This window comes from Euleptes europaea, chromosome 3 (assembly GCF_029931775.1).
Source record: "Euleptes europaea isolate rEulEur1 chromosome 3, rEulEur1.hap1, whole genome shotgun sequence".
Classification (NCBI taxonomy): domain Eukaryota; kingdom Metazoa; phylum Chordata; class Lepidosauria; order Squamata; family Sphaerodactylidae; genus Euleptes; species Euleptes europaea.
In genome coordinates, this window is record NC_079314.1 from 35517819 (window position 1) to 35543601 (window position 25783).

The following is a 25783-nucleotide window of genomic DNA, read 5'->3' on the forward strand; positions in this document are numbered from 1 at the left end:
CAACTCTTCTTCTTCCCTGTTGGTGAGAATCAAGTTCAAGCACTACAATCCTTGAAAAATTTCCCTACTGTGAAATGTTGAAACCAGGCTTCTTTTTGCATGTGAGAAATGCAGACTAAAAATGAATGAATAATGCTGCACCAGCAAGGATTGTGAATTGTAACGAAAGCACTCACACTTTTTTGTATTTGTGTGTGCTGCTCTGGGAGCCAATTTGAGCTAAAAATGGAATGGAAATATAATAAATAAGACAATGCTGAAGTTATTTTAGTCATGTGGGAGATAGAGGATGATCGTAGTATTATCTGACAACTAACAGTCCGGGTTTTCCTAAATGCTCCTCAGTAGGAGACTCGTTCATTAATTAAGTGCTTTATCATATTCTCCTTCTCCAGCTTTACACATTGGTTCACCACTGAATAGAATGGTTAAAACTACAACAGCAATACTAGATGTGTGTGCTTCTAAGAGTTTTATTGAAGTAGCATGCAAAGAACCTTATTCTCCCCGCTTCTCTTCCTGAGGTGGTTCATACTGCATTAGCTGCGAAGAGGAAAGAAAAGAAGTCACCTTACAAAAGTGAGCAACACCCCTTCCCCCTGCTCAAAATACTTTTCTTCAGAATCATAGAGTTGGAAGGGACCACCAGGGTCATCTAGTCCAACCCCCTGCACAATGCAGGAATTTTACAACTACCTCCCCACCACACACACACAAACACCCTGCTCCATGCCCAGAAGATGGCCAAGATGCCCTCCCTCTCATGATCTGCCCAAGGTCATAGAATCAGCATTGCTGACAGATGGCCATCTAGCCTCTGCTTAAAAACCTCCAAGGAAAGCTTTTTTGGGGGGGGGCAGGGTACCTTCGCCTTAAGCCGCTTGTTCTCTTCCAGCACCGCTTCGTACTTCTCTTTCGCCTCGGCCACTTCCAGCCGCAGGGCCTCCACTTCGGGGTTCTCCGGCGCAGCAGCCGCCCCCAAGTGGTGCTTCAGGAAGCTGGCGGTAAAAGTTAAGGGGGCTCGCCGACCGCGAGAAGGCGGGGCGCGCTCACGGCGGCGCCGCTCGCTCCCGTGCGGAGGGAAAGGGGGCGAGGAGGGGGGGGAGACGCAGGAAGGCAAGCAAAGGATACTCGAGGGCGCAGTTGGGCTTCTCGGGCTCTTCGTACAGGGCGACCAAGACTAGGAAGCAAGGGGCGGGGGGTGAGTCGGCGGGCGGGCAGGCCGGGCCGCTTTTGCTCCGCCCCCCGTCCCACCCGGGCAGCGCCCGCCTCGCCTACCTTTGGTGAGCGAGTCCATCACCCCGGACTTTTCCAAGTAGCGCCGGAACTGCTCCCGCTTGGAGTCGGCGGCCTGCGGGGAGAGAAGAGGGGTGAAGGGGCCCGGCCGGCGCGCGCTTTCCCCGTCCCAGCCCAGGACGGGCCCGGATTCGGGCAGCGCACCTTGCTGTTCGCCATCGCCGCTTCCTTCTCGGCGGCCTCGACTGCGCCTGCGCCGGAAAGAACCCCGCGCCCCCTGGGGCTTTCTTGAAGGCGACGCGGCGTTCCCCCGTCGCCACGGAGACCGGGGGGCGGGGCTGGCGCGCGCGCTTCGCACCTGCGCAGAGGGAGATTGGCAGGGCGGTTCCCGTCAGCCCTCGCGCGGCCGCCCCTCAGACGCAGAGGTCCGGGGCGGCGCGCCTGCCGCTGGCCGCCGTTGCGGCGTGGCTCGCCTTGCCCTGCACTGCAGGGAGGGCGGCCGGGCTCGGCAGGCCGCCGCCCTTCGGCACGAGAAGGGGCGTGTCAGGGACGGAGGCCTTGGCGCCCTGCAGGGCCGCCTCGTTGTTGTTGGAGCTGCTGCTGTTGTGGGGCGGCAGCCCCCCTTGGGGCGATCCAGGCCCTTGGCGGGCCTCTGCATGGCAAAGCGCCGCCGGCCCGGTTTGGTTGTCCAGGAGCCAGCTGAACCCGCTGGGGGCGGAAGGCAGGGGTGGCGCCGCGGCACATGGCTGCATCTCGAGGCCGTCTCTCCTTCGGTGCTGCCCGCAGCTGCCCTTGCGAGCTCTCTTGAGAACCAGGTGGACGAGCTCCAGGAGGTTCAGACACAAGGAAACGGTGGCTATGGATTGCATAAAAACAAGGAAGACGGTCTTTTCCGTCGGCCTGGAGACGAAGCAGTCGACGGCGTTTGGGCAAGGGGCTCTGTGACACTTGTAGAGAGGATCGAGTTGAAATCCGTACAAAAGATACTGGCCAATCATAAATCCAGTTTCAAGGACAGATCGAATAAAAATGTGGATCACATAAGTGTAGAGCAGTGAGCCCCGGAGGGGTGCCCTGTTGAGCTTTCGTTGCTCCAGTTGCCGAATTTCCCTCTCAAGTTTTTTACGGTCTTCGGTCATTTCAAATTCGGCTGCCTCAAGTTCAGCCCTCATCTGTGCTTTTTTCTTTTGCCGTTCTTTCTCTAACATTCTTAGACTGTATAAGGCGTGGCCCATGTAGGCCAAGGAAGGCGAGGACACAAAGATGATTTGCAAAACCCAGTATCTTATCAGAGAGATGGGGAAGGCATGGTCATAACACACATTTCTGCATCCGGGTTGCTGCGTGTTGCAGATGAATTCGGTCTGCTCGTCATTCCAGACATCTTCAGCTGCCACGCCAAGAACGAGCATCCGGAATATGAAGAGGATGGTTAGCCAGACCTTGCCAATGGTAGTGGAGTGCATGTGGACTTCTTCTAAAATTCCTCCCAGAAAACTCCAGTCTCCCATGGCTACTTTGCCATTCTAGCCAGGTTGGGGTGGGGGGAGAGAACAGAAAAAATGGTTATGTGGCTAAGTAGACTTATACATGGCACAGGAAGGAGAAAATGTGACTAGCTCAGAATAACTTTGCTGACTAGCAGCCTGATACACTATTTATCACATTTATAATCCGCCCTCCCCAGCCAAGACTGGGCTCAAGGCAACTCGCATAATTTAAGTTATAAGATAAAACCAAGTTAAAACCAGAATTAAAAACCAACCTGTACAAATACTAACCTAACATCCAAGACCACAGCAAAAACCTGCTGCATTCCACATCTTCCACAAATATGATTCCGGGGTAGGGGGATGAGCAGGGTAGGGAGGCCAGCATTGATGGGAACCAACTGTATCTGGCCTCAACCATAGGCCTGGTGGAATAGCTCTGTCTTGCAGGCCCTGCAGAAATCCCTAAAGTCCCGCAGGGCCCCGGTCTCACTTGAGGCTATTCCACCAGATGGGCCAGGGCAGAGAAAGCCCTGGCTCTGGTAGAGGCCAGCCGGACACTCTTTGGGCCAGGGACCACCAGCAAATTTGTATTCGAAGATCTTAATGCTCTTTGGGGAACATACCAGGAGAGGTGGTCCTGCAGATATGAATGCCCCAGACTGGATAAGGCTTTAAAGGTCAGCACCAGCACCTTGAACCTGATCCAATACTCCAGCTGGAGCCAATGCAGATTATATAGCACTGGTATAATATGCACCCACAGCAGGGTCCCGGTAATGAGCCTCGCCGGGACATTTTGCACTAGCTGGAGCTTCCAGATCAGTCTCAAGGGCAGCCCCACGTAGAGTGAGTTGCAGTAATGTAGCCTAGAGGTGACCATCGCATGGATCACCATAGCCAATCTGGGTGAGAGAGGTAAGGCACCAACTGCCAGGCCCGGCGGAGATGGGCCACAGCTGTGACCTGAGTCTCCATTGATAAGGAGGCATCAAGGGTCACACCCAGGCTCCTGACTGTGGGCATAGGTGTTAACTACATGCTGTCAAGAGCTGGGAGTTGGCACTTCTAGCAGTCAAACAAAGTTTTAAAAGTATTTTCCAAGTCTGGTCTCAGGCTAGGCCGGGTTCTCCAACCTTTTTGAGCCTGCAGGAATTCTGACATGGCATGGTGGGCACAGCAACAAAATGGCTTCTGTTCTCCAATTTCACTTCCCTCTCCTCAGGGGCAGCATGAAGTCACTGCTAAGGAAAGGCTTCTTATGTACAATGCTAATTTGCTGGGTGCATTCCTTAACTCCATCTATAACTTTCTGCCATAAATAATGCTATTCCCCAGCTGTACCAGAAGCTGAGATTAGCACTGTTAGGAGGAAATATTTGTCCCACCTGAAAGGTCCTTGTGAAATCAATGGTTTACTTTTTCCCATTTCTGTATGAGTGGAAATAAAGCTCCTCTTGGGTCTACACTAAGATATACTGCATCCTTTGACACTGTGGCCTCTAGTTCACAGTTCATCTCTTGGCCACCATGTTAGAACATAAAAACTTAAGAAAGGTCATTCTAGATCAGACCAAGGCCCATCAAGTCCAGCAGCCTGTTCACACAGTGGCCAACCAGGTGCCTCTAGGAGGCCCACAAACAAGACGACCGCAGCAGCATTGTCCTGCTGCCTGTGTTCCAAAGCACCTAATATAATAGCATGCTCCTCTGATCCTGGAGAGAGTAAGTATGCATCATGACTAGTATTCATTTTTACGAATAGCCCTCTCCTCCATGAACATGCCCACTCCCCTCTTAAAGCCTTTTAAGTTGGCAATGTTACATTGGCTGCTCCCTGTCTCTCCTCAGGATGCAGTAAAAATGCTTTTGTTAAAAAAAAAAAAACAGCCTTTCCCTGTAGCTGACCTTTCATTTAATAATGTCTAGAACAGGAGTATCACACATGTGGCCCGGGGTCCGGATTCGGCCCCTTGAGAACTCTTATCAGGCCTGTGAGCTAGCCAAGGCACACACACCCACACACACCCAATCTGGGCTCGCCAGCCCACTGCGGGCTCGCCAGCTGAGGCAGCCGCCACCCCCCCCGGCCCTTGGTGTCAATGATCCAAGACTGTTAAATAGAAGTAAATACTGTAAGAGTGTTATTGTTTTAAGCGTGTTTGTATTTTAAGTAAAAAATAATATAATTAATTGGCTTTGCCCGGGTCTTCTGTAAAGTTTGTATCTCTGGTACCTGGCATTAAATTTTATGGTATATATGGCCTGGCCCAACCAAGTGACATTTATGTCATATCTGGCCCTTGTAACAAATGAGTTCAACACCCCTGCTCTAGAATCTGGAAAAAAAGCATATCTGTGCATACAAAAAGCCTGTAGCAGGTCTGTAAGAGTAGCCCTGCTGGACCAGATTAATGGCCCATCTAGTCCAACATTCAGTTTCCAGTAATGGCCAGCAGGTCAGATGGCACAGAGAAGCCTGTAGGGCAGGGACTGCCAATAGCCCTCACCTGCTAACTGTTCTCCAGCATCTGATAATTCTGTCTCAACTGACTGTCTTAGCTAATACCCAGTAACAGACCAGTCTTCCATCAATCTGTCCAACCCTTTTGAAAGTTCATCCAGACCAGTGACCATCACCATGTCTCATGGCAGTGAGTTCTTCAAGTCAACTACCCATTGCATGAAGTAGTATTTTCTTTTGTGTGTCCTGAATCTACTGCCAGTCAGTTTCATAGGGTAAATCTACAAAATTATACATCGCAGCAGCCTAACAGGCCAGCCTAGCCCAATCTCATCAAAGCTTGGAAGCTAAGCAGGGTCAGCCCTAGTTAATACTTGGATGGCAGACCACCAAGGAAGACCAGGGTTGTTGTGCAGAGGAAGGCAATGGCAAATCACCTCTTTTATCTGTTGCCTTGAAAGCCCCATGGTCCTGAGGTCACCATGAGTCGGCTGCGACTTGACAATACAAAAATATTATTAATTATGCATGGTATAGAGAAAATGGTCAAACTTTGCTTTCTCTTTCATAATATGGTCACGTCACCTTTTTTTTTTTACTCAAAAGCCTGATATGCTTTAATCTTGCCTCACGAAGACAAGTAATCTAACCCCATCCCAGATTTTGTTGCCTTCTACTGCTGAGGCATTAGACGGTCATCAGTATAACTAATTTGCAAAGAAAACTCAGTTCCTACACTGAACCCACTGAGTCGCTTCTCACAGAGAAAGAAAACTTTAATTACATACATTCTGACTATACTGTTTTATTTGTAATTAACGCAAGATCCACATAACAATGACCACATACCTTCTTGCGTGAAAACAAATCCTACAAGAGCTCCATGGGAACCTGCAGCCGGCTCTTCTCCTGCCTATCCAGCAGGCTTCACAGAACAGCAAGGAAAAAACTTCTCTCGCCGCTGGAGCGTTCAATGGGAGGCAAGCGCAACGATCAATATGCCATTCTATTTGTAGCTGCAGCTTGTTTTCAGAATTTTATTATGAGCCAAACCACAAGAACAACAAAACTGAAGAGGCCAGACAACACTTACTGTCCTTACTCAGCTTGTTAAATCTTTTTGTAACATTCCAGCCTTTCCTTCAGTTCATTATTTCCATACAAATATTGTTGACATTTCTCCAAATGTTCATTGGGATCAGAGGTGTGGAGAATTTCCTCAAAGCCAGGTTTAGACCAGCTATCTGAAACAGCGATATCGTTTCTCAAATCTTGGTTTGGACTAGGAGACGTCAAACTGCAACTCTCCCGTGCCATCCCTGACGAAGCCTCCTTGCCCATTCATCTCACTCATGGCGTTTGTTCTTGTCCTACTCCAGAGACAAATGTGGTGAAATCCCCCTTCTTAGCCTCACAGTATGGTCTGTAATATGACGGAGAGACTTGGAAAAGGACTAACAAATGAAAAATTGTGATTGGGACCCCGGTGGGAGGACAGTCCAGCAGAACTACGGTAATAGTTGGATTCGAGTGATGGCCCTCAGTACCGTTCAATATTCTCTTTCCAGTTGAGCAAGATGGTCAGAAACCATCCAGTGGGGAGGGGAGGGGTGAGCATGTTACCTCTTGAACTAATCAAGAACTGACACTTCCTTAAAAACAGCCCATGTATTCCCATTCAGGACTCCCTGGCTCTCTCACACATTGGGTAGCTCAGCAACACTGCCAAGCTGTGGATCACATTAAACGTTCTCAACTAAGCATTTGTACTAGACTATGGACATAACAGAGGATGTGGGTTTTCTTGTACTGCTCAACAAGTAGGCCTGCCAACTCAAGGTTGAGAAATTCCTGGAGTTTTTTTGGGGAGGTGCCTGGGGAGGGCAGGGTTTACAGAAGGGAGGGATTTCAGCAGGGTATAATGCCAGAGTCCACCCTTCCCGCCAAAGCAGCCATTTGATGGGACAAAATACTCCTGAAAAGAGACTTGCAGGGCCGTCACATAAAAGGCTAGAACGTGTTTGGGCAGGCTCTGCGAAAGTGTGGACAAAAGCCAAACGAGAAGAAACGTTTGCTTCCTTTTAGCTCTCTATTGCAGTCATTGAACTGTGCTATTCAGTCTCAAGAGGAGGCTGAAAGAGGAACTATTACTAAAAGCATTGCCAGTTGAAAGCCAATTAGGAATTTTGCTTGTTTTTATTAAGTTTAAAAATCCAGGAAAATCTCGAGTTAGATGGGCATAGTCTTGATATGTAAAGGTAATTTTAGTCTTACCGATAACTAGCAAACCACAGCCTGAAGCACCATGACTGGAGCATTTTTGTTTGCCCCCACCACCAACATGAACAGTATAAAGAAATGCAACTTACACAAGCATCAGGATTGTGAACTTTCCCAGTAGCTGGTCAATAGCCCATGCTCTGACAGTGAGTTGCAAATCAATCGGTCATGTCCCATTTCATAGTTAAATGAAACCTGAGGCCAGCGTAATTAACGAGCAGCCCTGCCTGCTTTCCCATAGGCATGTCAGCAAATGATTTGTCTGTTTCAATGGGATTTTACTACTGCCTTAAAGCACTCAATGGCCAGTTAAAGCATTTCCCTTCTCCCCCCCCACCCCATCAGTATTTGAAGGAATTGGATTTAGTTTATCAATACATACATCCTTTGCCAAAACATTTTAATGTATCTTGATATCATTACAGGAAACTCACAGTCGGTATCAGAAACCATCAATTTTTAAAAAAGGATTCACAAGCCCTTTAAAGATAATAGTTATAACGACATCAGGTTGAGGCAGCAGACACCAGGACAGGGAACCATGTGAGCTTTCTGGATACCTACAGGGCCACTACCCCTAAGGTTCACTATTTGGTCACTTCTAGTCTCCCCAGCCACACAAACCTAACAGCGCAGTGGAAAAAGGAATATAGGACTGATAAGATTAGGAAGGATTAGGTTTAGCATTGTGAATGTTGTAAATTGTCCATTGACTTATTTATATTTTTACAGTATTGGGCTGGAGGTTGAGAAAAGAGATTGAATATTCTGTACTCTATATGAATTATTAAAATAAAGTTAGTTGTTATTCATTTTATAATGTAGTGTCCTCAATAGTTCTCCTGAGATTAATAGTTTCAGGGGAACACGCTAATCAGTCATTAGTTACCAAAAGGAAGGGGGGGGTAAATGTTTGAGAATCCAGAGTGATCCTCATGGCAAGACAGTTTATTGGTATTGAGGAAGGCAGGAAAACAGAATGCATCTCAAGTTTAAGAGACCCAAGAAGCCCTATGTGGGAATTAGAGATCTGAAGTGATACAAAGAAATGGCATACGAAAATAAGGAAGAGTGAGGAAAGAACCACATTTAGCTACACAACCTGAGCTTCCAGCATTCAGTGGAATACCACAGTTAGCTACTATTGTCTGTTGATGCAAATCCTTTGCATAAGAATCCTTTGCAAAAGAAAAGTGAGTAAAAACCAGTTCAGCTCCCTACTGAAAGTAATCAAGACATCTGCAGTTGGGGTTGTCTCACCAGCTGATTGCTTTGCTCCCCTGCCTGGGTTTGGGGGACAGAGAAGTCAGTGTGGCAGGACCAATGGCTGACCCAGTAGCATCTGGAGCAGCCTCCCAAAAAGTTGAAGTCTGGCGCCAGGTGCCAGAGCTTCACCTCTGCAGTGCTCATGAATGATTGACTCAAATGACAAATAGCTGCAAATAATTCCTAAGACCCACAAAAGTGAGAAATCCTTGCTGTTTAATATGGGAAAAGTACAAAAGTTTTTTTTCAAAGAAATGCAATTGGTTAAGAAAAATAATATTGTAAAAAAGAAAACATCACATTACAATTATTCAATACATTTTAAAATACTGTATTATCTTCAGAAGGTTTGTGTGTTGTTCTGTTAGGTGATACAGTCTACCAGTTTGCGGGTGAGAAAAACACATTGAAAAATATTGCAAACCCCACAAATACCAAGTAAGCAACAATGGAGACCCAGAATCTTGGATCTTTAATGAAATTGTGATCAAAAGAGCTGAATATGACATAACCTACTGACATCCCGGCAAGGCCACCGGCAATGTGGGCCACAAAGGAAACCTTAAGAGGGAAAAACAACAACAGAGGGAAATTCAGAAAGCGTAGGAAACATATCCCAAAGTCATTTTACGAGCATTGCTACTGAAGTGTTAATGAACCTGCCTTCCAGAAAATATGCCTCAAAGATAAGAGGTCAGCTCCCATCCAAAGGAGCCACAGACTGGAGTCCATGCAACCATGAATATTTGTGCAAAGAGAAGGAAGAGGAACTCCCGAGAAAGACTTCAAAGCCAAAAAGGAAACTGATGCTAGAAAAGATAAGGAAGTCAAACAAAGGTGTGTCCCCTCCCACTTCTCCAATTCCCCCTTTCCCAAGTCAGTAAATGCCATCAACTATCAGGACAAGGTCCACACCCATCAGCATGATAATTTCTTCTGGGCTATACCTTTAAACTCTGTTGTCTGCCTCATCTAAAATATGGCCATTTTGTACAAATCAAGAACATGCAGAACATGTTCTGCATGTTCCAGCTCGTGACACCAAATGAATGCACAGATTTCCTGTCCACACATTTACAACTAGAGGAGGAAAACACTGAATAGGTTAGCTCTGCCCTGCCCACACCTTATCATTTGTAACCAAAAAGCAGGTGTCCAGAAAACCCATTTGTACATCTTATTTTTCCCCTACAGCTTGAACCCTGAGAAACTGCCCTTTGGTTCTCAGTGCAGGTTTCACACAGTTAGTTTTCAGCACCAAACTGACCTCTCACTCCGACTTAACGTGCCAAAGAGGAAAAGTGTGCTGTAGGAAGGAAAACTGCAGGGTGCATAGAAATAATCCCAAGCATGAGAAAACATGCAGCGCTTCAGTATCGTAGTAATGAGAATACTGCAACAGTCTGGGTGAAAGGAAAGCAGAACGTCTGGTTATTTATCAGCACCAAGAGCAGAATGATCCAAGAGAATAAAGCTGACATTCTGTCACAGGAAATAGTTACTTACTAAATGCGGATCTGCTGGAGAAAATCTTCTGTACAAAGCAAATCCTACATCGGTCCCAACTAGGAAATCAATACCAATTGTTAGCAGCCAATTGTTCAATCCTCAAACGTTTCAGATCCCACCACAGGCTGTTACCAGCTGAGCAGGACGGGAACTCCAAGTGAGGTGCAGAAAGTTATTTGGAGATAATACAAGAAGAGAAAGGTGCAACTAAGCAGAGTAACACCCATTCAACATGGAATTAAGAGTCTTAAATCTTCAAATGCTGCATGTAAAATGATCTGTAGAACTGCGAGTTAAACCAAGGCCACTTTCCGGGGTGAAATGAACAAAATGCACTTCCTCCAGCAGAGTCATTATTACTGTGAAAGACTAGCAGTGCATTCCTAAGGAGAGTTACTCCAGTCTAAGCCCATTAAAACGAATGGGCTTAGACTGGAGTCACTCTCCTTAGGAATGCATTGTAAGTGTCTTTTCACAAAAATGGAGTCCATATTTATTACGTTTGGGGAGGGGGGAGAACATGATGTGCCATTTCCCCTAGATGAGGCTAAAGATGCCTAATTTCCAGAAATCTGAAAGCCACAGGGAAGAAAACTGACACCTGAGGGGAAACTGAAATATAGGCAATACTTATTTTCTTATCAGATCTAAGCCTAGTAACAACATAAGACACCTAATTTATATGTTAACTAGTATATAAAATTGGTTCAATTCACATATTTGTGGAATTTAACAGTATTAATGTCTTAGAAAACAATTCTATGCGGAATCCTACTTAGAATCCTACTTAGGACAATTCAGGGGTGCATACTCCCAGGAAAGTGTTCTTAAGATGGCACTGTTAATTTCCTACATGCAAGCTTGCAAACATTAAATATTGCAAATATCAAAGCGAGAGAGTACTAAAACCTTTTGCACCCTGCACTGTCTTCACACATTTCAGTCATTCCAAAAGTAAATACTGTGTTTTAGTGCTCCCCCAAAATATCCTAATTTTTCCAATGAAAAAGTAATCCTCAGAGTTTTCCAATGAAAAAGTAATGCATGCTATACATTTTGAGTAAATACAACCTTATTTTAAAAAGAATTTCGTTAATTTCAAGTTCTTTTTCAAGGAGGTTTTGTCCAGTACTGCCCCAATATTGCAATTTCCCAAATTCACCTAGTTTTTTTCAAAGTAAAATTTGAATGTATTTTTCAGTGTTCCCCAAAGTTTCCCACTTTTTCTATTTGGAAAAAATTGATAAAAGTTCTCAAAAAATGGAAAAATCCCTCCCCCCGCAATTTTTTTACCTTCTTTTCCCCCATGCCTTTACATCTTGAGATAAGAATGAAGAACATTAATATGATGCTTGTGGGACTCCATATGGGTGTGGAACAGAACATGGCGCTATTTATTTATTTATTGCATCTTCATAAGATGTTTCTCCCAAGAGCCAAACAAACAGTCTTCCAATGGCTAATTTAACACATGCAGAAAGGAGACTTGTCAGTTTTTCTGAGAATGACACAGTTGAGGAACAGAGGCAAGCATTTCCTCTTAATTTAGTAAGTGGCCTTTATATGTGAGCAGGGCCATGCAAGAAAGAAGCTTACCTATTAGGAAGATGAATAATAATCTGGCAACTCCGAACAGTGGAATCATTTCCTGGAAGTTCTGTGAAGAACAGAGGCATAAAGAAACTCTCAAATAATTCCACATCTATGAACTTCTCAGGACTGCTCCAAATGCTATACCCCCCAACACCCAAATGTATCTTATGTAAGGAAGGGAAATAAATCTTTGTAATGTCATCTTATGGACCAATACTTGGGTTTGTGGGGTGTGTGTGCAAAATTCACTACATTTTTTTCATATAGTAAAGAGAGCTACCACAGGGGGTTTTAATCTAGGTTTGTGACGATCTGGGATAATTTTCTCAACACCACCACTTTGCAAATAAATTACCAGAAGAGAAAATCTGAAGCACCTCTAAATCTCCTGCGGACTAAGCCCTTTTGGAAGCCTGAATAGCCCTGACAAGCCCATTTTTGTCAGAAACTAAGCAGGGTCCGTCACAGTTAGTAATTGGATGGGAAACCACCAAGGACGACTGAAGTTCTGGAGTTGCTATGAGAGGAAGGCAATGGCAAACCACCTGTGCTCATCTCATGCCTTGAAACCCTCATGGTCTGGGGTCACCATAAGTCTGTTGCAACTTAACAGCACACAATTATTATTATTATTATTATTATTATTATGCTCCTTTTCCTTACCACTAGAACATTCATGAAGTATCCTCCAATAAGAGCATAAACTCCTCCAGATGCTCCTACTAGGCTGTGGAGTGGATCACAGACTGAGCTGGCTAAGGAACCTGGAATGGAAGGGGGGAGGGTTGTAGAACATTAACGGGGAAATGCTGCCCCCTAGCACTTGGCATAAGTCAAGATTTTCTGTGATTAACAGAGTAATGACATCACTGGGTTTAGGCTGAGGTATCATTGCATAGGACTGCATTGTCAGTAGCAACAACAAACAAGTATGGATAACAATATGGAACTGCAAGAAGACGTTCCAGAAATAGAGAAATGGCAACAGAAAATGAGAGAATATGCGGTGATGGCCAAATAACCCAGCATGTTGAAAGAGAAAACGATAGAAGAATTTCAATAGAAATGGAAATGCTATCTTGATTATGCTAACTTGAAAGTATAGAACAAGAGTTTTTTTCTGAGGGATAAAAAGCAAATAGAAGATTAAAACAGAAGCAATAGACATGGTTTATAATGTTAGAAATCAGAGCTTTGGAATTTGGAATAATTAGAAGACTAATAGTCTGACTGGTAAAGAATAGAAAGCTAATATATACATAAAGTAATGTGTGATGTATACTATTATTTTAAAAAATTAATTAGTTCCCCTGCAAAAAGCCCAATCTGTATGTGAATGGGTATGTGTATGTTTATGTTAAATTTGAAAATCCTAATAAAAAGTATTTTTAAAAAATATGGAACTGAAAATTATCCTGCAAGTATCCAGTCCACCCCTTATAGTCCTAACAACCAATATAATATGCCTCAATCCAAGCATGAACACTCAGGCTTGGCATTTTAACTGGCCTTGACAGACATTCCATTTTCTATCACTTCTCTCAATTCCTCATTGTACACTTACCTGCAATCACTCCAGCTATGTACACCAACCCAACTTTGTGTCCTTTGTGTACCAATTCAAGGGGGATTCCCAAAAGAAGCTGAAGAAAAAGATTTCCTAAGATATGCTCAATGCTGCCAAGAGAACGAAAAACAAACTTTACAAGGATGATCTAGCAAGTGATTTCTCCAGAGTAATTATGTCTACCTCCATTGGATCCAGAACCATAATCAGCACTCAGAATACCCGTTTTCTACCATTACGCTGCACGTTTCAGTGGTCTCAGCATATTTAATATTAAAGTATAGTTATTACACGCTAACCTGGAGGGTCCAGGCTATCCCGATCTCATCAGAACTCAAAACGAAGCAGGGTTGGCCCTAGTTAGTATTTGGATGGGAGACTGCCAAGGAAGTCCAGGAGTGTGATGCAGAGGTAAGCAATGGCAAACCACTTCTGTTTGTTTCTTGTCTTGAAAATTCTATGGGGGTCACCATAAGTCGGCTGCAACTGGACGGCACGTTCCACCACTATAGCTATTACTCCCCTTCCTGCTGTCTGAGCTCAGGAACAGATGGAAGCTAAACCAAGTTCTCCAGCAGAGCAGAAGATGTGAAGAACCTGCCACTCTTTCAACTTCACCTTAAAAAGTAACGGATGAGTCAGAGCTCACTTCTGATGCACATTGGAAGGCAATGCATGACCCATCCTAGTCTCAGGGACAGGAAAAGGACCATCTATGGATCCCAGCTGCACACCTTAAAAGAGAGTATCACAAATCAAAGCCACAGATACTCGCTTTCAAAACAGAAATAGTTTCTTCAGCGCATGATCCTCTATGGCAGGGGGTCCCCAACCTTTTTGAGCCTGCAGGCGCCTTCGGAATTCTGACACGGAGTGGTGGGTTCAGCAACAATATGGCTGCTGAAAGAGGCAAAGCCCGCCACAAAATGATTGCTGCAGCTTAATTTCAGTCACACAGTGAAGATCCTTGTGTGGCGGTGGCAGCTACTGCCCCAGCAACATTTAAAAAAATATGCACAACCAGTCAAATCTCCAACAGCTAATCTGAAACCTTGCAGGGCAAAAGCCCTATCTGGCCCACCCACTTCCCAAAAACACTTGGCAGGCAACAGAAAAGGTGTCAGTGGGTTTCACGGCAACCATGGGCTCCACACTGGGGACCTCTTCCCTATGGTTTTGTCTGCAGTAGATTGTTCAATTGGATTCCATTGCATTTACGTTTTTGAGTAAATATGAATCAGGATTTATTTGAAAAGAGGCACTCAAAACAATTGCCAGCAACTTCAATACAAGCGCAATTTGTTGCTTACCCAGCATGCACAAGCATGTAAGACAGGAATCTCCAGGCTTCTTTCCTCTTGTCAGGCCTGTATGTAAAAGGACTGTTCAAGATGCCAGAACCCAGAGTGAGCCATTGTTCCTGGGGCTTCGAAACAGCATAATAAATGAAGGTAGTCAGCTAGACACAAAGAAGTCACAAGGAAGTCAGATACATAGTTGTGTTTTTTTAACTCCATAGGATAGAGCATCACAATCATTTGGAAGGAGCAAATGCATCTCCTAACCCTAAAGCTAATGTCAATAACTTCATCAATGGTACAAGAAATGGTATTCACTGAACACATTGCTATCAGATGTTATAAGTTGATTCAGCAAATAAATATGTCCCATAAGCAACATATTTATCTTGATCTGGTAACATGAAAATCTGAAAGATAGAAAAAGGATTCTAATATATAAACCTAACTATTCTTTTGTCATTGAAAACAGTAGTTTCCAACCTTTTGGGTACGGTGACCCACAAGTCAAATTTATTTGGTATAGTGATGCAATGATTTATTGTCACATGAATTTGGGACCATAGGTCTTTGGTAGCTGTAAGTTTAGTGTATTTTAACGGCACATTTGCCTATTATGTTGGCAGAGATTTGGAAACAGGGCGGGGAGAACAGCAAAAGGATCTTGGTGAGCCTTGAATACCTATTCATTCTTTAGCTGTTTAGAATTCAATTAATTTTAAAAAATTAACACCAAGAACTGATGCGTAAGCAAAGATTGTGAAAGTACATATAGTAAGGGGCCTAGAGACCAAGCCCTACAAGTAAAGGCTGAGGGACTTGGGAATGTTTAGTCTGGAGAAGAAGAGGTTGAGGGGGGACGTGATTTCTCTCTTTAAGTATTTGAAGGGAATCAGCTTTCTAGGGAGGTGGTGAGCTCCCCCTCACTGACAGTATTTAAGCAGAGGCTGGACAAACATTTGTCAGGGATGCTCTAGGCTGATCCTGCATTAAGCAGGGGGTTGGACTAGACGGCCCCTTCCAACTGTATGATTCTATTAGTCTTTTATCTTTAAATGTTAATATGCTGGGTATTTTACCTTGTACAAGTAGACCACAGTAACCAGCTAAATATAAACATGAACAAAGAGTTCATGGAGGACTGATCCAGCATTAACCACAATGATGAAGTAGAACATCTGGGCCAGGCTAGCCTCATTTTGTTGGATCTTGGAAGCTAAGCAGGGTTGGTCCTGGTCAGTACTTTGTTGGGACCACGGATGTCCAGGGTTGCAGAGTCAGGCAATGACAATACTCCTCTGTTCATCTCTTGCCTTGAAAATCCTATGAGGTCGCTATAAGTCAGCTACATCTTAACAGCATTTTCCACCACCTACATACAGAGGCAATAATAGCCCTCTGGTGTTGGAGAGGGCCAAGCTTCCAGGCCCTGTGCCCTCAGGGATTATCTGGGTAGCCCCTGGGCAAAGGGATGCTGGACTGACAGCGCATTCCTGACCTTTAAGGGCGAAAGCCCTTAGGAGGCAAGGAAGGCTCTGCAACGGCATCTGGGCCCCCTGCACCGGCATCCAGGAAACTTATGACGGAGTTAATGGCCCGAATGCCGGAGGGAAGGCCCAGATGCCGATCGCTGGGCCGTCAGAGCGCCACCCTGGGATGCCAACGGGGCCTTCCGCTGGCATCCCAATGCTGTCAAAGCCCATGCCGGCGTCCCGGGAGGCGTTCCCGGGGCGTTCCGGCACTGGGCTAGGGGAGGACCCGCCTTTAGGCAGCCTCCAAAGCCCTTTCGGGCCAGGAGCACCCCTTTTTTATTTTCTCGAGATACACCAACTTTCTAGGTGGGCCGAAACCTCCCACGACCAGCGCAGGGATTCCTCTCATGAATGCACTGTAAATGGATTGCTGGACTGATCCAGCAGAGCTGCTCTTATCTAACTGTTCCTGCATGTAGAAAAGGAAACAAGAAACCCTGCACTCTGAAATGAGAACAAGGAGAATGTCTTTTTTCCTTAATGTGACCGATTTCCATGGCTGGTAGCCTGACATGATACAGCCTTCATTCCTATAATCAGCAACAGGGATTCCAAAGTGATGCAACCCCCATAACATAGCTGTACCACGCCTTTTTCTAAAGCTATATATTGGCCCTACATAGCTGAAAAGAGTCAGGTCTATCCTCAACAACTAAGTCTTCAAGTTATAATTGTTACATGTACTGGATATTATTTTCATATTTTTTTCATTTAACAAAATTTTATATCTTGCTTTTTTGCCTTCACAAGGGCTCCCAAGGTGGCTAACACATTAAAACAGACCTCATGAAATCACATTTTAAATCCAACCCCCAAACCCCCACACATCACTAAAAGAAATAAACACAGAGCTAAAATACACCCCACAGACAGAAAAACAATTAATTTTTTGTAAGTACCCGGTACCCAGCGCGCTGAATCCCAGTACATTCCATCACATTCAGAGAGCTTTCAACATTAGAGATGTAGGTAGGCAGAAATGAGAAAATAGTTTCAAGCATTTCCCTACCTCAGCAACACTGATTGCAAGGATGAAAATGGGGGGTGGGATGCAATTCGCTCTTTCAAGGTAGGTCACTCGGTTATCTTCCGGAAGCATCCATTTGGAAACCGTTTCATGGAAGCTGTCGCAGTTGGTACAAGCCCAACAGCTTCTCCCCTCGTCGCTCTTTTCTTCTTCTGGTGCTTCAGGGCCCCCCTCAGGGTTCATCCTCTCAAGCTCCATGTTTGAGGGAAGTTAGAAGACATCCAGCCTGCTCCTGACACACAAGGTACCGCACATTTGTCCTGGACCCGAAACAACTGCCTTTTCCTCTCGCCCACACACTGTCCCAATACGTAAGGCACTCAGTATAGTGAGAAGATCCTACCCTTGTGGAGGGCGTAAGGCCTCTCACTTGATGCTTAAACTGGATGAGAACTTGTTCAGATATGATAAGAACTTGTTCAGTGGTTTCTGACTTTTGGCAGCTCTTTAGGGAAGGGGTGGGGAACCTTTTTTCCGCCAAGGGCCATTTGGATATTTATAACATCATTCGCGGGCCATACAAAATTATCAACTTAAAAATTAGCCGACCAAGCCCCAAGCAGGCAGCTACCCCAGATGACACCCCCCCCCCGCGCGCGGGCGGCCAAGCAAGCAGGCATCCAACCAGTGGAGCATTTGTCCACCTGGTGGCACAGGATGGTCTGTTGCACCAGCCGGGCGTAGCCGTCCAGCCGCACGCCGGAGTTGCTCATGCTTCGCAGGGTCGGGGCCGGATTCTACAGCCGGCTCCTGCTACCTCTGCCTGCAGGGATGAAATGAGGACACACTGGCTAAGAACCTCCCCCCCCCCCCGTGGGCATTCTGGCCCTGCTTCCTTTAACCCCTCCATTATCACCACTTTCGCCCCCAGCCCTCTTGTAGTACAGAGGGAATACGTTTCTCCATGGCCCAGATGGGAAAGGAGTAACACCGTTTCTTGGGCAGTCCTAGCAGTTCTATAGCTAACGACTCTTCTGCAAGGGGGAAAAAAGGTTCCTTTTCGCCAAAACAAACTCACATCTGCCTTGAATAGAGGCTATTCCTGTCCGAGGGAGAGGGCGGATCGCCAGTCTTAGATCCTTCTGAGATAGAGATCTGCCAGGAGCCACGAAGGGCCAGACCAAATGATTTTGCGGGCCTTAAACGGCCCCCGGGCCGGACATTCCCAACCCCTGCTTTGGGGAGTTACCAATCCTCTGCCTGAACTACTATGAATGTCAACACCGTGTGGCATTTGAATGAGATCCTACAGGACCTTGTGTTTTCACCCACTGGCCAATTTTAATTCCAGATAGGTAGCCATGTTAATCTGTGGCAGCCAAAGAACACAGGGGTCCGGCAGCATTTTAGAGCCCCGCAGAATTTATTCTGAGTGCAAAAGCTTTCATAAGTCAGAGCTAACACTTCATTCAGCTAGCTCATGCAAGCTGATGATGATATTAAATTCTACTAGGCCTTGAAGTGCCACTGGACTCCTGGATTATTCTGATCCATTTTAGCACTTCAGTGACTGACTCCTTCCCGCTCCTAGCAGCATGAAGAGAATGGCTGTTTCACTCCTGTCCCAGCCCTCAATGTGGCCAGGAGAATCCACCCCACACCCACAAGATGAGACTTTGCGGCACAACCAGGAAGTGAAGCCCAGTAAAAATAGAATTTGGAGCGGCTCCCAATGAAATGTTCTCCCAAGGCCGATCACTTTGACTGCTGTTCCACACCCAGGGGCCTGTCATTCCTATGGTTGCCAACCTCCTGGAGGGGCCTGGAGATCTCTCAGAACTACAATTTACCTCCAAGCTACATACATCAATTCCCCTGGAGGAAATGGCTGCTTTGGAGGGTGGCCTCAATGGCATTATACCCCACTGAGGCCCATCCCCTCCACAGACTTCACGCCCAAATTTTCAGGAACTTCCCCGACATGGAGTTGGCATTGGCAACTGTAGTTCCCCTGGAGGGTGTCTGGCATTATACTCAGCTGAGATCCTTATCAACCCCATCCTCTCCAAGCTCCACCCCTCAATCTCCTGGAATTTCCCCAAACCGGAGTTGACAATCCTAATAGTCTCAGAGCCTCCAGTTCTCCTATCAAGTGCCATCACATGACTCCATAACTAACAACCCCAACCCAGTTTGTCCTTTTGTGCTTGCCAACTCTCAAGCGGAGAGAGCCGAGGGTCGCCCACTCCCGACGCAGTCTGTCTGAGGGGGTCAATGCAAGGATTAGCCTTGACAACCCTAACAGAGTCAGAGCCTCCATTTCTCCTATCAAGGGCTATCACATCACATCACATCACCGCACTCCCAACAACCCCAACCCAGTCTCTCTCCTATGTGCTTGCGAAGGCCATTGATGCACGGGAGGTTTTGCCACTCGCTAGTCTAGATGCGCATTTCCCCCATCCGATTTCTCAAAACTCAACAACAAGCCCCCAGGCAGAGTTCTGAGAATTCGGGTGGGGGGAAATGGGCATCTAGACTAGAGAGTCTGTCAAAGAGTGGACATTTTGGAGGACTTTCATTCATAGGGTCGCCATGAGTCGGAAGCGACTTGACGGCACTTAACACACACACAGACTAGAGCAGGGGTGGGGAACGTCAGACCCGGGGGCCGTTTAAGGCCCGCAAAAATCATTAGGTCTGGCCCTTCGTGAGTCCTGGCAGATCTCTAGCTCAGAAGGATCTAAGACTGGTGATCCGCACCCTCCCACGGACAGGAGTAGCCTCTACTCAAGGCAGACGTGTACTTGTTTTGCTGAGAAAAGGAACCTTCCCCCACCCCCCTTGCAGAAGAGTCATTAGCTATGGAGCTGCTAGGACCGCCCAAGAAACTGTGTTAACCCTTTCCCACCCGGGCCATGGAGAAACGTACGGTCGGCTAATTTTTAAGTTGATAATTTTGTATAGCCCGCAAATGATGTTATAAATATCCAAATGGCCCTTGGCGGAAAAAAGGCTCCCCACCCCTGGACCAGAGAGCGGCCAATCCAAGGCACAACCTCCCGTGCATCAATGGCCGCACTCTCAAGCGCAGCCAGCCGAGGGTCGCCCACTCCCGACGGCGCCTGGAAGGCAGCCACCGCTCTGGCAACGCAAGGAAAAAGCCCCCTGCCTCCAAGCGCGGCCGAAGGAGACCCTCGCGCCTACACTGCAAGGCGCTCGCGGTTTTGCGCCGCCGCCCCGTCCAATCGGAAGACCCTCGCCCGACGGCGGCCCGACGCCCTTCCCGGCCCCTCTGCCCTCGAGGACGGGCGGCGGGAAGCCCTCCCGCCCCGTCGGCGAAGGGAGGCGCGTCTCCGGCGCGGCGGAGGCAACGTGGCGCCGCGACCCACCTGCGCTCGGGGCTCGGCGTGGCACAGCCAGCGGACCGGCGGGGCCCAGAGAGCGCGACGCCCGGCCCCGCCTCCGCCTCCGCCTCGACGGCCCCTGCCCAGCAAACGCCGCCCAGCAGGAAGCGGGGGCGGCCGCCGCGCCTTCCAAACGCCGCTCCCCCCCCCCAGGCCGCCCCTGCCCGGGACCCGCCTGCGCCTGGGGGCGCTTCGAGGTGCATCACTTGGACCCAGACAGTCTCTAATAAGGCCATTGATTCATGGCAGGTTTGGCCTTGGGTTTGCCACTCTTTGGATGCACTTTCCCCCCCATCCGTATTCTCAAAGCTCAACAAGAAGCCGCCGCGCAGAGTTTTGAGAATTCAGATGGGGGAAATGGGCATCTGGTTCCCAACCTTTTTTTGACCAGGGACCACTAGGACTTTTTTGTTCGGTGCAGGGACCCCAAGGTTCAAAATAAAAATTCCGAGAATTTGAAAATAAACTTTCATCATAACTGTTAAACATTAAACTTAGAATAATATTTGAACATATTTTATAACAGATAACCTTTAATTGAAAATATTAATTTATTATAGGTTTATAACTTTGTTTCGGGGACCTTAATTTCGTTCTCGCGGACCCCTGGGGGTCCACGGACCCCCGGTTGGGAACCAGTAATAGTGACAAATCCAATGCAAAGCCTGCCATGAATACATGGCCATACAGTCATAATACAGCTCAGCAGCTTGTTTGGGTATCAAGTTAAACTTTACAACGTTGAAAACAGTGAATAGTATGACCATCCATATTACAGCTTCTTGCGGACAGAATTAATCGCACAGGAACAATGGCTTGGATCTATGGCCGAAGTATTTCTGCCGCCTGGGCTTACGTAGCCGTCGGCTGCAGGGCGATTGGCCCGAAGGGGGCCCCCGTGGAGCCTTTCCCCCCCCCCCCGGGGTTTCACGCGTCAAAGTAGGCGCGTGGGAAGGTTGCGGCCCCTCGACGTGGACGCCCAGCCGGGAAGAAGCCGGTCTTTGCTGCAGGCGGCTGCTGCCCAGCTCGACGAGGCTTCACTTGGATAAACGGGCAAAAATGGATTGTACTATTTTAATTAGTGAGTTACAGAAACTAGTTTTAATGCTTGTATATTTTACTGTTAATAGATCTTTTTAAAACGGTTTAGACACTTCTTCGGAAGTCGGGTGATGGGTCACTTTTTAAGGTGGGCGGAGGGTCGAAGGGGTATCTTGGGTTTTTTTTTTGAACTTTATAATTTTGTAACCATGAATGTATTAATAAGTATATATAGATACTCTTTTGTATTTCCTTTTTTAAATTTTATTATTATTATTGTATTCGTTTTTGTTTTATGTTATCAAAATTTAAAAAAATTATTAAAAAAGAAGCAGCGTAGATGCTCAGGATTCGAGGTAACACCTGCGGAAACCAGGGGGCAAGCCGAAGCAGTAGGGGTTCCAGAACCGACAGAAATTAACCCCGTGCGGATAAGCCCAACTATCTCCTCCAGTTTAGCCTCACAACCCTGTTAGGCTGAGTGGGTGACTGGCAATGGCACAGTTTGGGGTTGAACTAGTTAATTTGTGTTTCGTGCTATGGGGGAGGTACCCAGACCTACTATTGGAACTACATCTTTGTGCGTTCAAGGATTCATAAGGCCTAAACTTAGGGTTGCCAACCTCCAGGTACTAGCTGGCGATCTCCTGCTATTACAACTGATCTCCAGCCAATAGAGATCAGCTCACCTGGAGAAAATGGCTGCTTTGACAATGGGGCTCTATGGCACTAAAGTCCCTCCCCTACCCAAACCTCACCCTCAGGCTCCGCCCCAAAAACCTCCCACCAATGGTGAAGAGGGACCTGGCAACCCTACCTAAACTGGGTGTTTTGCTGGTTTTGAAATAAAGCGATGAGGGCTGGGACGGATTAAAACGTAACGCATAGGGTTATAGTTTTTCCCCTCTTGCCTCACATAGCAAAATCCAGCATTCCTGGGAACAGAATTTTTCATTGGCTGTTTGTTTAATGGTGGGGGGGGGGGAGAGTTGATCTGAACCCAGGTCATCCCAGTCCTACTCTGCGATGTCTCCTTGATCCAGTCCCCAAAATGGTCTCCCCTCCCAGAGGTTCACTGTCCATAACCTGAGTTTCTGGTACACCTCGTGCCAGCTTTAAAAACGTGTCGATCAAAAATTCCATCAGGTCAACACAGAGCCTGTGTAGCTCTTTCCCACACAGTAGCCCTTTATTTCCAACGTGTTTGGAAGAGCCTTGTTTTTCAAGCAGCGCAAATCTGCCAAATTAAATCCAACAGCTGCATCCAAGTAAGAGTCTGTTGCGAGCCGAGACAGCTGAATTTGTGCACTGGAAAGCTGAGAGTCAATACATTTTGTGACAATTGCTTAGATCTGAAAGTACACCACTGCCTCCCCTACCCCACCCCGCCCATATCAGCCTGTATTCAACAACACAGCAATCTCAATAGCCCAGACTAGCCCAATCTTGCCAGTGTCGAGGCTAATCAGGGCTGGCCATGGTAAATATGTGGATGGGATACCACCAAGGAAGAGCAGAGCTGCTATGCAGAGAAGGCAATAGTAAACCATCTCTGGCTCATCTCTTACCTTGGAAACCCCAGGAGAGGTTGCTGTAAATCAGTTCCAACTTAAGGACACTAAATACCCAACAGTGCCATTCGTCTAATGGAAAAGACATTTGTTTGCAGAAAAGGGCAGCAACCTCCACCTACCATTGCATACATCTACTTTGTGACCACTGCTGTTCCTAAGGATCCTTCCCCGCCCCCCCAAAAAAAGTTTTGGAGAACTGTATTTTGCTTTGGGTCCCTCTTGAGGAGGGAAAAGGTAAAAGTGCCCTGTGCAAGCGCCGGGTCATTCCTGACCCATGGGGTGATGTCACATCCCGACGTTTACTAGGCAGACTTTGTTTACGGGGTGGTTTGCCAGTGCCTTCCCCAGTCATCTTCCCTTTACCCCCAGCAAGCTGGGCACTCATTTCACCAACCTTGGAAGGATGGAAGGCTGAGTCAACCTTGAGCCGGCTACCTGAAACCAACTTCCGTTGGGATCGAACTCAGGTCGTGAGAAGAGTTTGGACTGCAGTACTGCAGCTCACCACTCTGTGCCACGGGGCTCTTTGAGGAGGGAAGAGGGGTGTATATTACTGTTTGGTCTTATGTCTTGCCTCAGTAAAGTTGGTGCTAATCCATTCGCTGCAGCCTTCCATCTTTGTTGTGCAGCATATTCATCCCCACCCTGAACTGGATGGCCCAGGCTAGCCTGGTCTTATCGGATCTTGAAAGCTAAGCAGAGTTGGCCCTGGGTAATACTTGGATGGGAGGCCACCAAGGCAGTCCAGGGTTGCTATGCAGAGGCAGGAAATGGCAAACCACTGCTGGTAGTCTCATGCCTTGAAAACCCTACGGGAACACCGTAAGTCATCTGCGACTTGACAGCACTTTCCCACCACTGTACTCATCCCCTATCCCAAAGAATTTGGCTTTAAAAGACATCGCCCTGCCAGGAAACACACAGCGCTATAAAAACAATTTATTCCAAACGTTAGAATCGTACAGATCTGCTTCTCTTCCACAAACCCTGCCAAAATATTTTCAGATTTTCTTTGATTCTACCCCCCAAAATATTGCTGAAACTCCGTATTAAAAAAAATAGTCCTTTGCAGAACTGCTGCTCATCTCTGAGATCTTTCAAATGTGCCTACCAGAAGAAGATGGCTAAAGAAAATGGAAATGCTCAGTAATTTCTGTGACCCAGTCCCATTGCTGCACACAAATTGCACTGAGCCATGAGTCCTCACCTTCTTCCCTTTCTAAAGGCAGCCCTGGGCCAAATTAGAGTCAAGATCAGTCTTAAAAATCTGTAGTCCTCACAGGAAAGGCCAACAACCCAGAAACAAGGCTGCTAGGTTTAGTTCTGATCCACACCAAATTAAAGGAAGCCAGTCGATGGTTTAAAAACATACCAGCTGCTCTCTGAAAACACCAGGCAGATGGTAAAAAGCATCTGGCTTGAGATAGGTTTGTAGTATTCTAATAAAAGTACAACCACCTCTGTTGTTTTTTTAAAGGGAGCAAATTGGAGTCAAGGACAGCCCAACGTATCCTGACATTGGAACGCGAAAAAAAGTGAATGTGTAATTTTCACAGTCCAGGAATCCATGCAGTAGTTAGGTGATAGCACAAGAGTAGGCATCACATTTGAGGATTCTGGCTGCAATTTTAAAAGATCCATCCAGAAAACATATGGAAAATGAACGTGACTTTGGCCCACCCACCCACCTCTTTAAAAACTTTGAAGATGGGACAGCTCCCCACACCCCACCTCTGAAAAAGCTGCCCCAGAGGATCGGAGCATGGGCTACGCTTTCAAAAGAATGGAAGAACTGTTCTTTGCGACTCCCCACACCAGCTGTTGAAGCCCAACTCCGGCCAACTAAATGGAGGAACGTGATGCTGATTCGTGCCCCAGTTATGCCTTCTCAAGCTATGTTTGAGAAGCAACAGAACCTTATTTTTTTTCTTCACGGCTTTCTTCTTCTCCAAATGTGTGTGTTCTCCTGTCTCCCTTGAACACTAACATCCTGGTTTTGTCCAGCATGACCCCGACACACTCTCCTCAATTTTTAATTTGGCTGTAGCTCAGACTGTTGGTAGCTTCCACCTGCTCTGCCATCTTTACTAAAACACGAAACAGAGGGAGGTGCAAGAAACATCCAAATTTGAAAAGAAGGAGTGCGGCCGGTCACCCAGTACAATCTAGGGTGTCAGTGTCAAAGAGAGATAGGAGAACTCCTTGAGTTTTGAGAAGCAGAAAGGCCTGAAGAAAAAAAAAACATATAAGTCTAGCAGCCAAAGGCAGGCAGGCACAGGTCTGATGGCAAGATCTGGATATTTCAGCTGACCTGCTTGACTGACGTCAGAAGCAGGGAAAGGAGCCCCCAAGGAGGTGAAGGGTGCTAGGGGAAAAAAGCCTCATCCCAGCCACTGAGGGAACCCGATTTTTTAGATTTAAACAAATTCCAGCCTTCGAGAGAACACTTTATATAATTCTCCAGGGAAAAAATATCAGAAGGTATGACAGGATGCCGTCAAGAGCTAGTCTTCTGAGCCCCAAAGCCTTGGCGCAGCGGTACCGTCCCCCAACCCCGAG

At 46.7% G+C, this 25783-nt stretch overlaps 3 protein-coding genes across 3 annotated transcripts; all 3 read right to left on the bottom strand.

Moving 5' to 3' along the window:
* Window positions 1–481: 481 nt before the first annotated feature.
* On the bottom strand, window positions 482–1535 carry MYCBP (MYC binding protein). The gene is made up of 5 exons (XM_056847273.1): window positions 1441–1535; window positions 1279–1351; window positions 1132–1180; window positions 866–998; window positions 482–543 (listed from the first exon to the last, which is right to left on the bottom strand). The coding sequence occupies exons 1-5, from the start codon at window positions 1453–1455 to the stop codon at window positions 499–501; spliced, it is 315 nt and encodes a 104-aa protein (XP_056703251.1). The 5' UTR covers window positions 1456–1535; the 3' UTR covers window positions 482–498.
* A 114-nt stretch (window positions 1536–1649) lies between these two features.
* GJA9 (gap junction protein alpha 9) lies at window positions 1650–2772 on the bottom strand. Its single transcript, XM_056846443.1, has one exon. It carries the CDS (start codon window positions 2745–2747, stop codon window positions 1650–1652), a length of 1098 nt encoding a protein of 365 aa, XP_056702421.1. The 5' UTR covers window positions 2748–2772.
* A 6323-nt stretch (window positions 2773–9095) lies between these two features.
* On the bottom strand, window positions 9096–17491 carry RHBDL2 (rhomboid like 2). Its single transcript, XM_056847268.1, has 7 exons — window positions 17245–17491; window positions 14716–14864; window positions 13403–13515; window positions 12502–12602; window positions 11842–11902; window positions 10243–10301; window positions 9096–9297 (listed from the first exon to the last, which is right to left on the bottom strand). Exons 1-7 carry the CDS (start codon window positions 17458–17460, stop codon window positions 9115–9117), a joined length of 882 nt encoding a protein of 293 aa, XP_056703246.1. The 5' UTR covers window positions 17461–17491; the 3' UTR covers window positions 9096–9114.
* Between the last annotated feature and the right edge of the window lie 8292 nt (window positions 17492–25783).

Excerpts from the sequence above, each read along its gene's own strand:
- MYCBP (XM_056847273.1), bottom strand. Across the intron at positions 1,181-1,278 it reads GATGGACTCGCTCACCAAAG|TCTTGGTCGCCCTGTACGAA; the intron begins GTAGGCGAGGCG and ends CTTGCTTCCTAG. Across the intron at positions 544-865 it reads ACAAGCGGCTTAAGGCGAAG|CTAATGCAGTATGAACCACC; the intron begins GTACCCTGCCCC and ends TCCTCTTCGCAG.
- RHBDL2 (XM_056847268.1), bottom strand. The coding sequence starts at position 17,460 with ATGGAGCTTGAGAGGATGAACCCTGAGGGGGGCCCTGAAGCACCAGAA. Across the intron at positions 12,603-13,402 it reads CATAGCTGGAGTGATTGCAG|GTTCCTTAGCCAGCTCAGTC; the intron begins GTAAGTGTACAA and ends CTTCCATTCCAG. Across the intron at positions 9,298-10,242 it reads CTCCAGCAGATCCGCATTTA|GTTTCCTTTGTGGCCCACAT; the intron begins GTAAGTAACTAT and ends TTCCCTCTTAAG.
- GJA9 (XM_056846443.1), bottom strand. The coding sequence starts at position 2,747 with ATGGGAGACTGGAGTTTTCTGGGAGGAATTTTAGAAGAAGTCCACATG.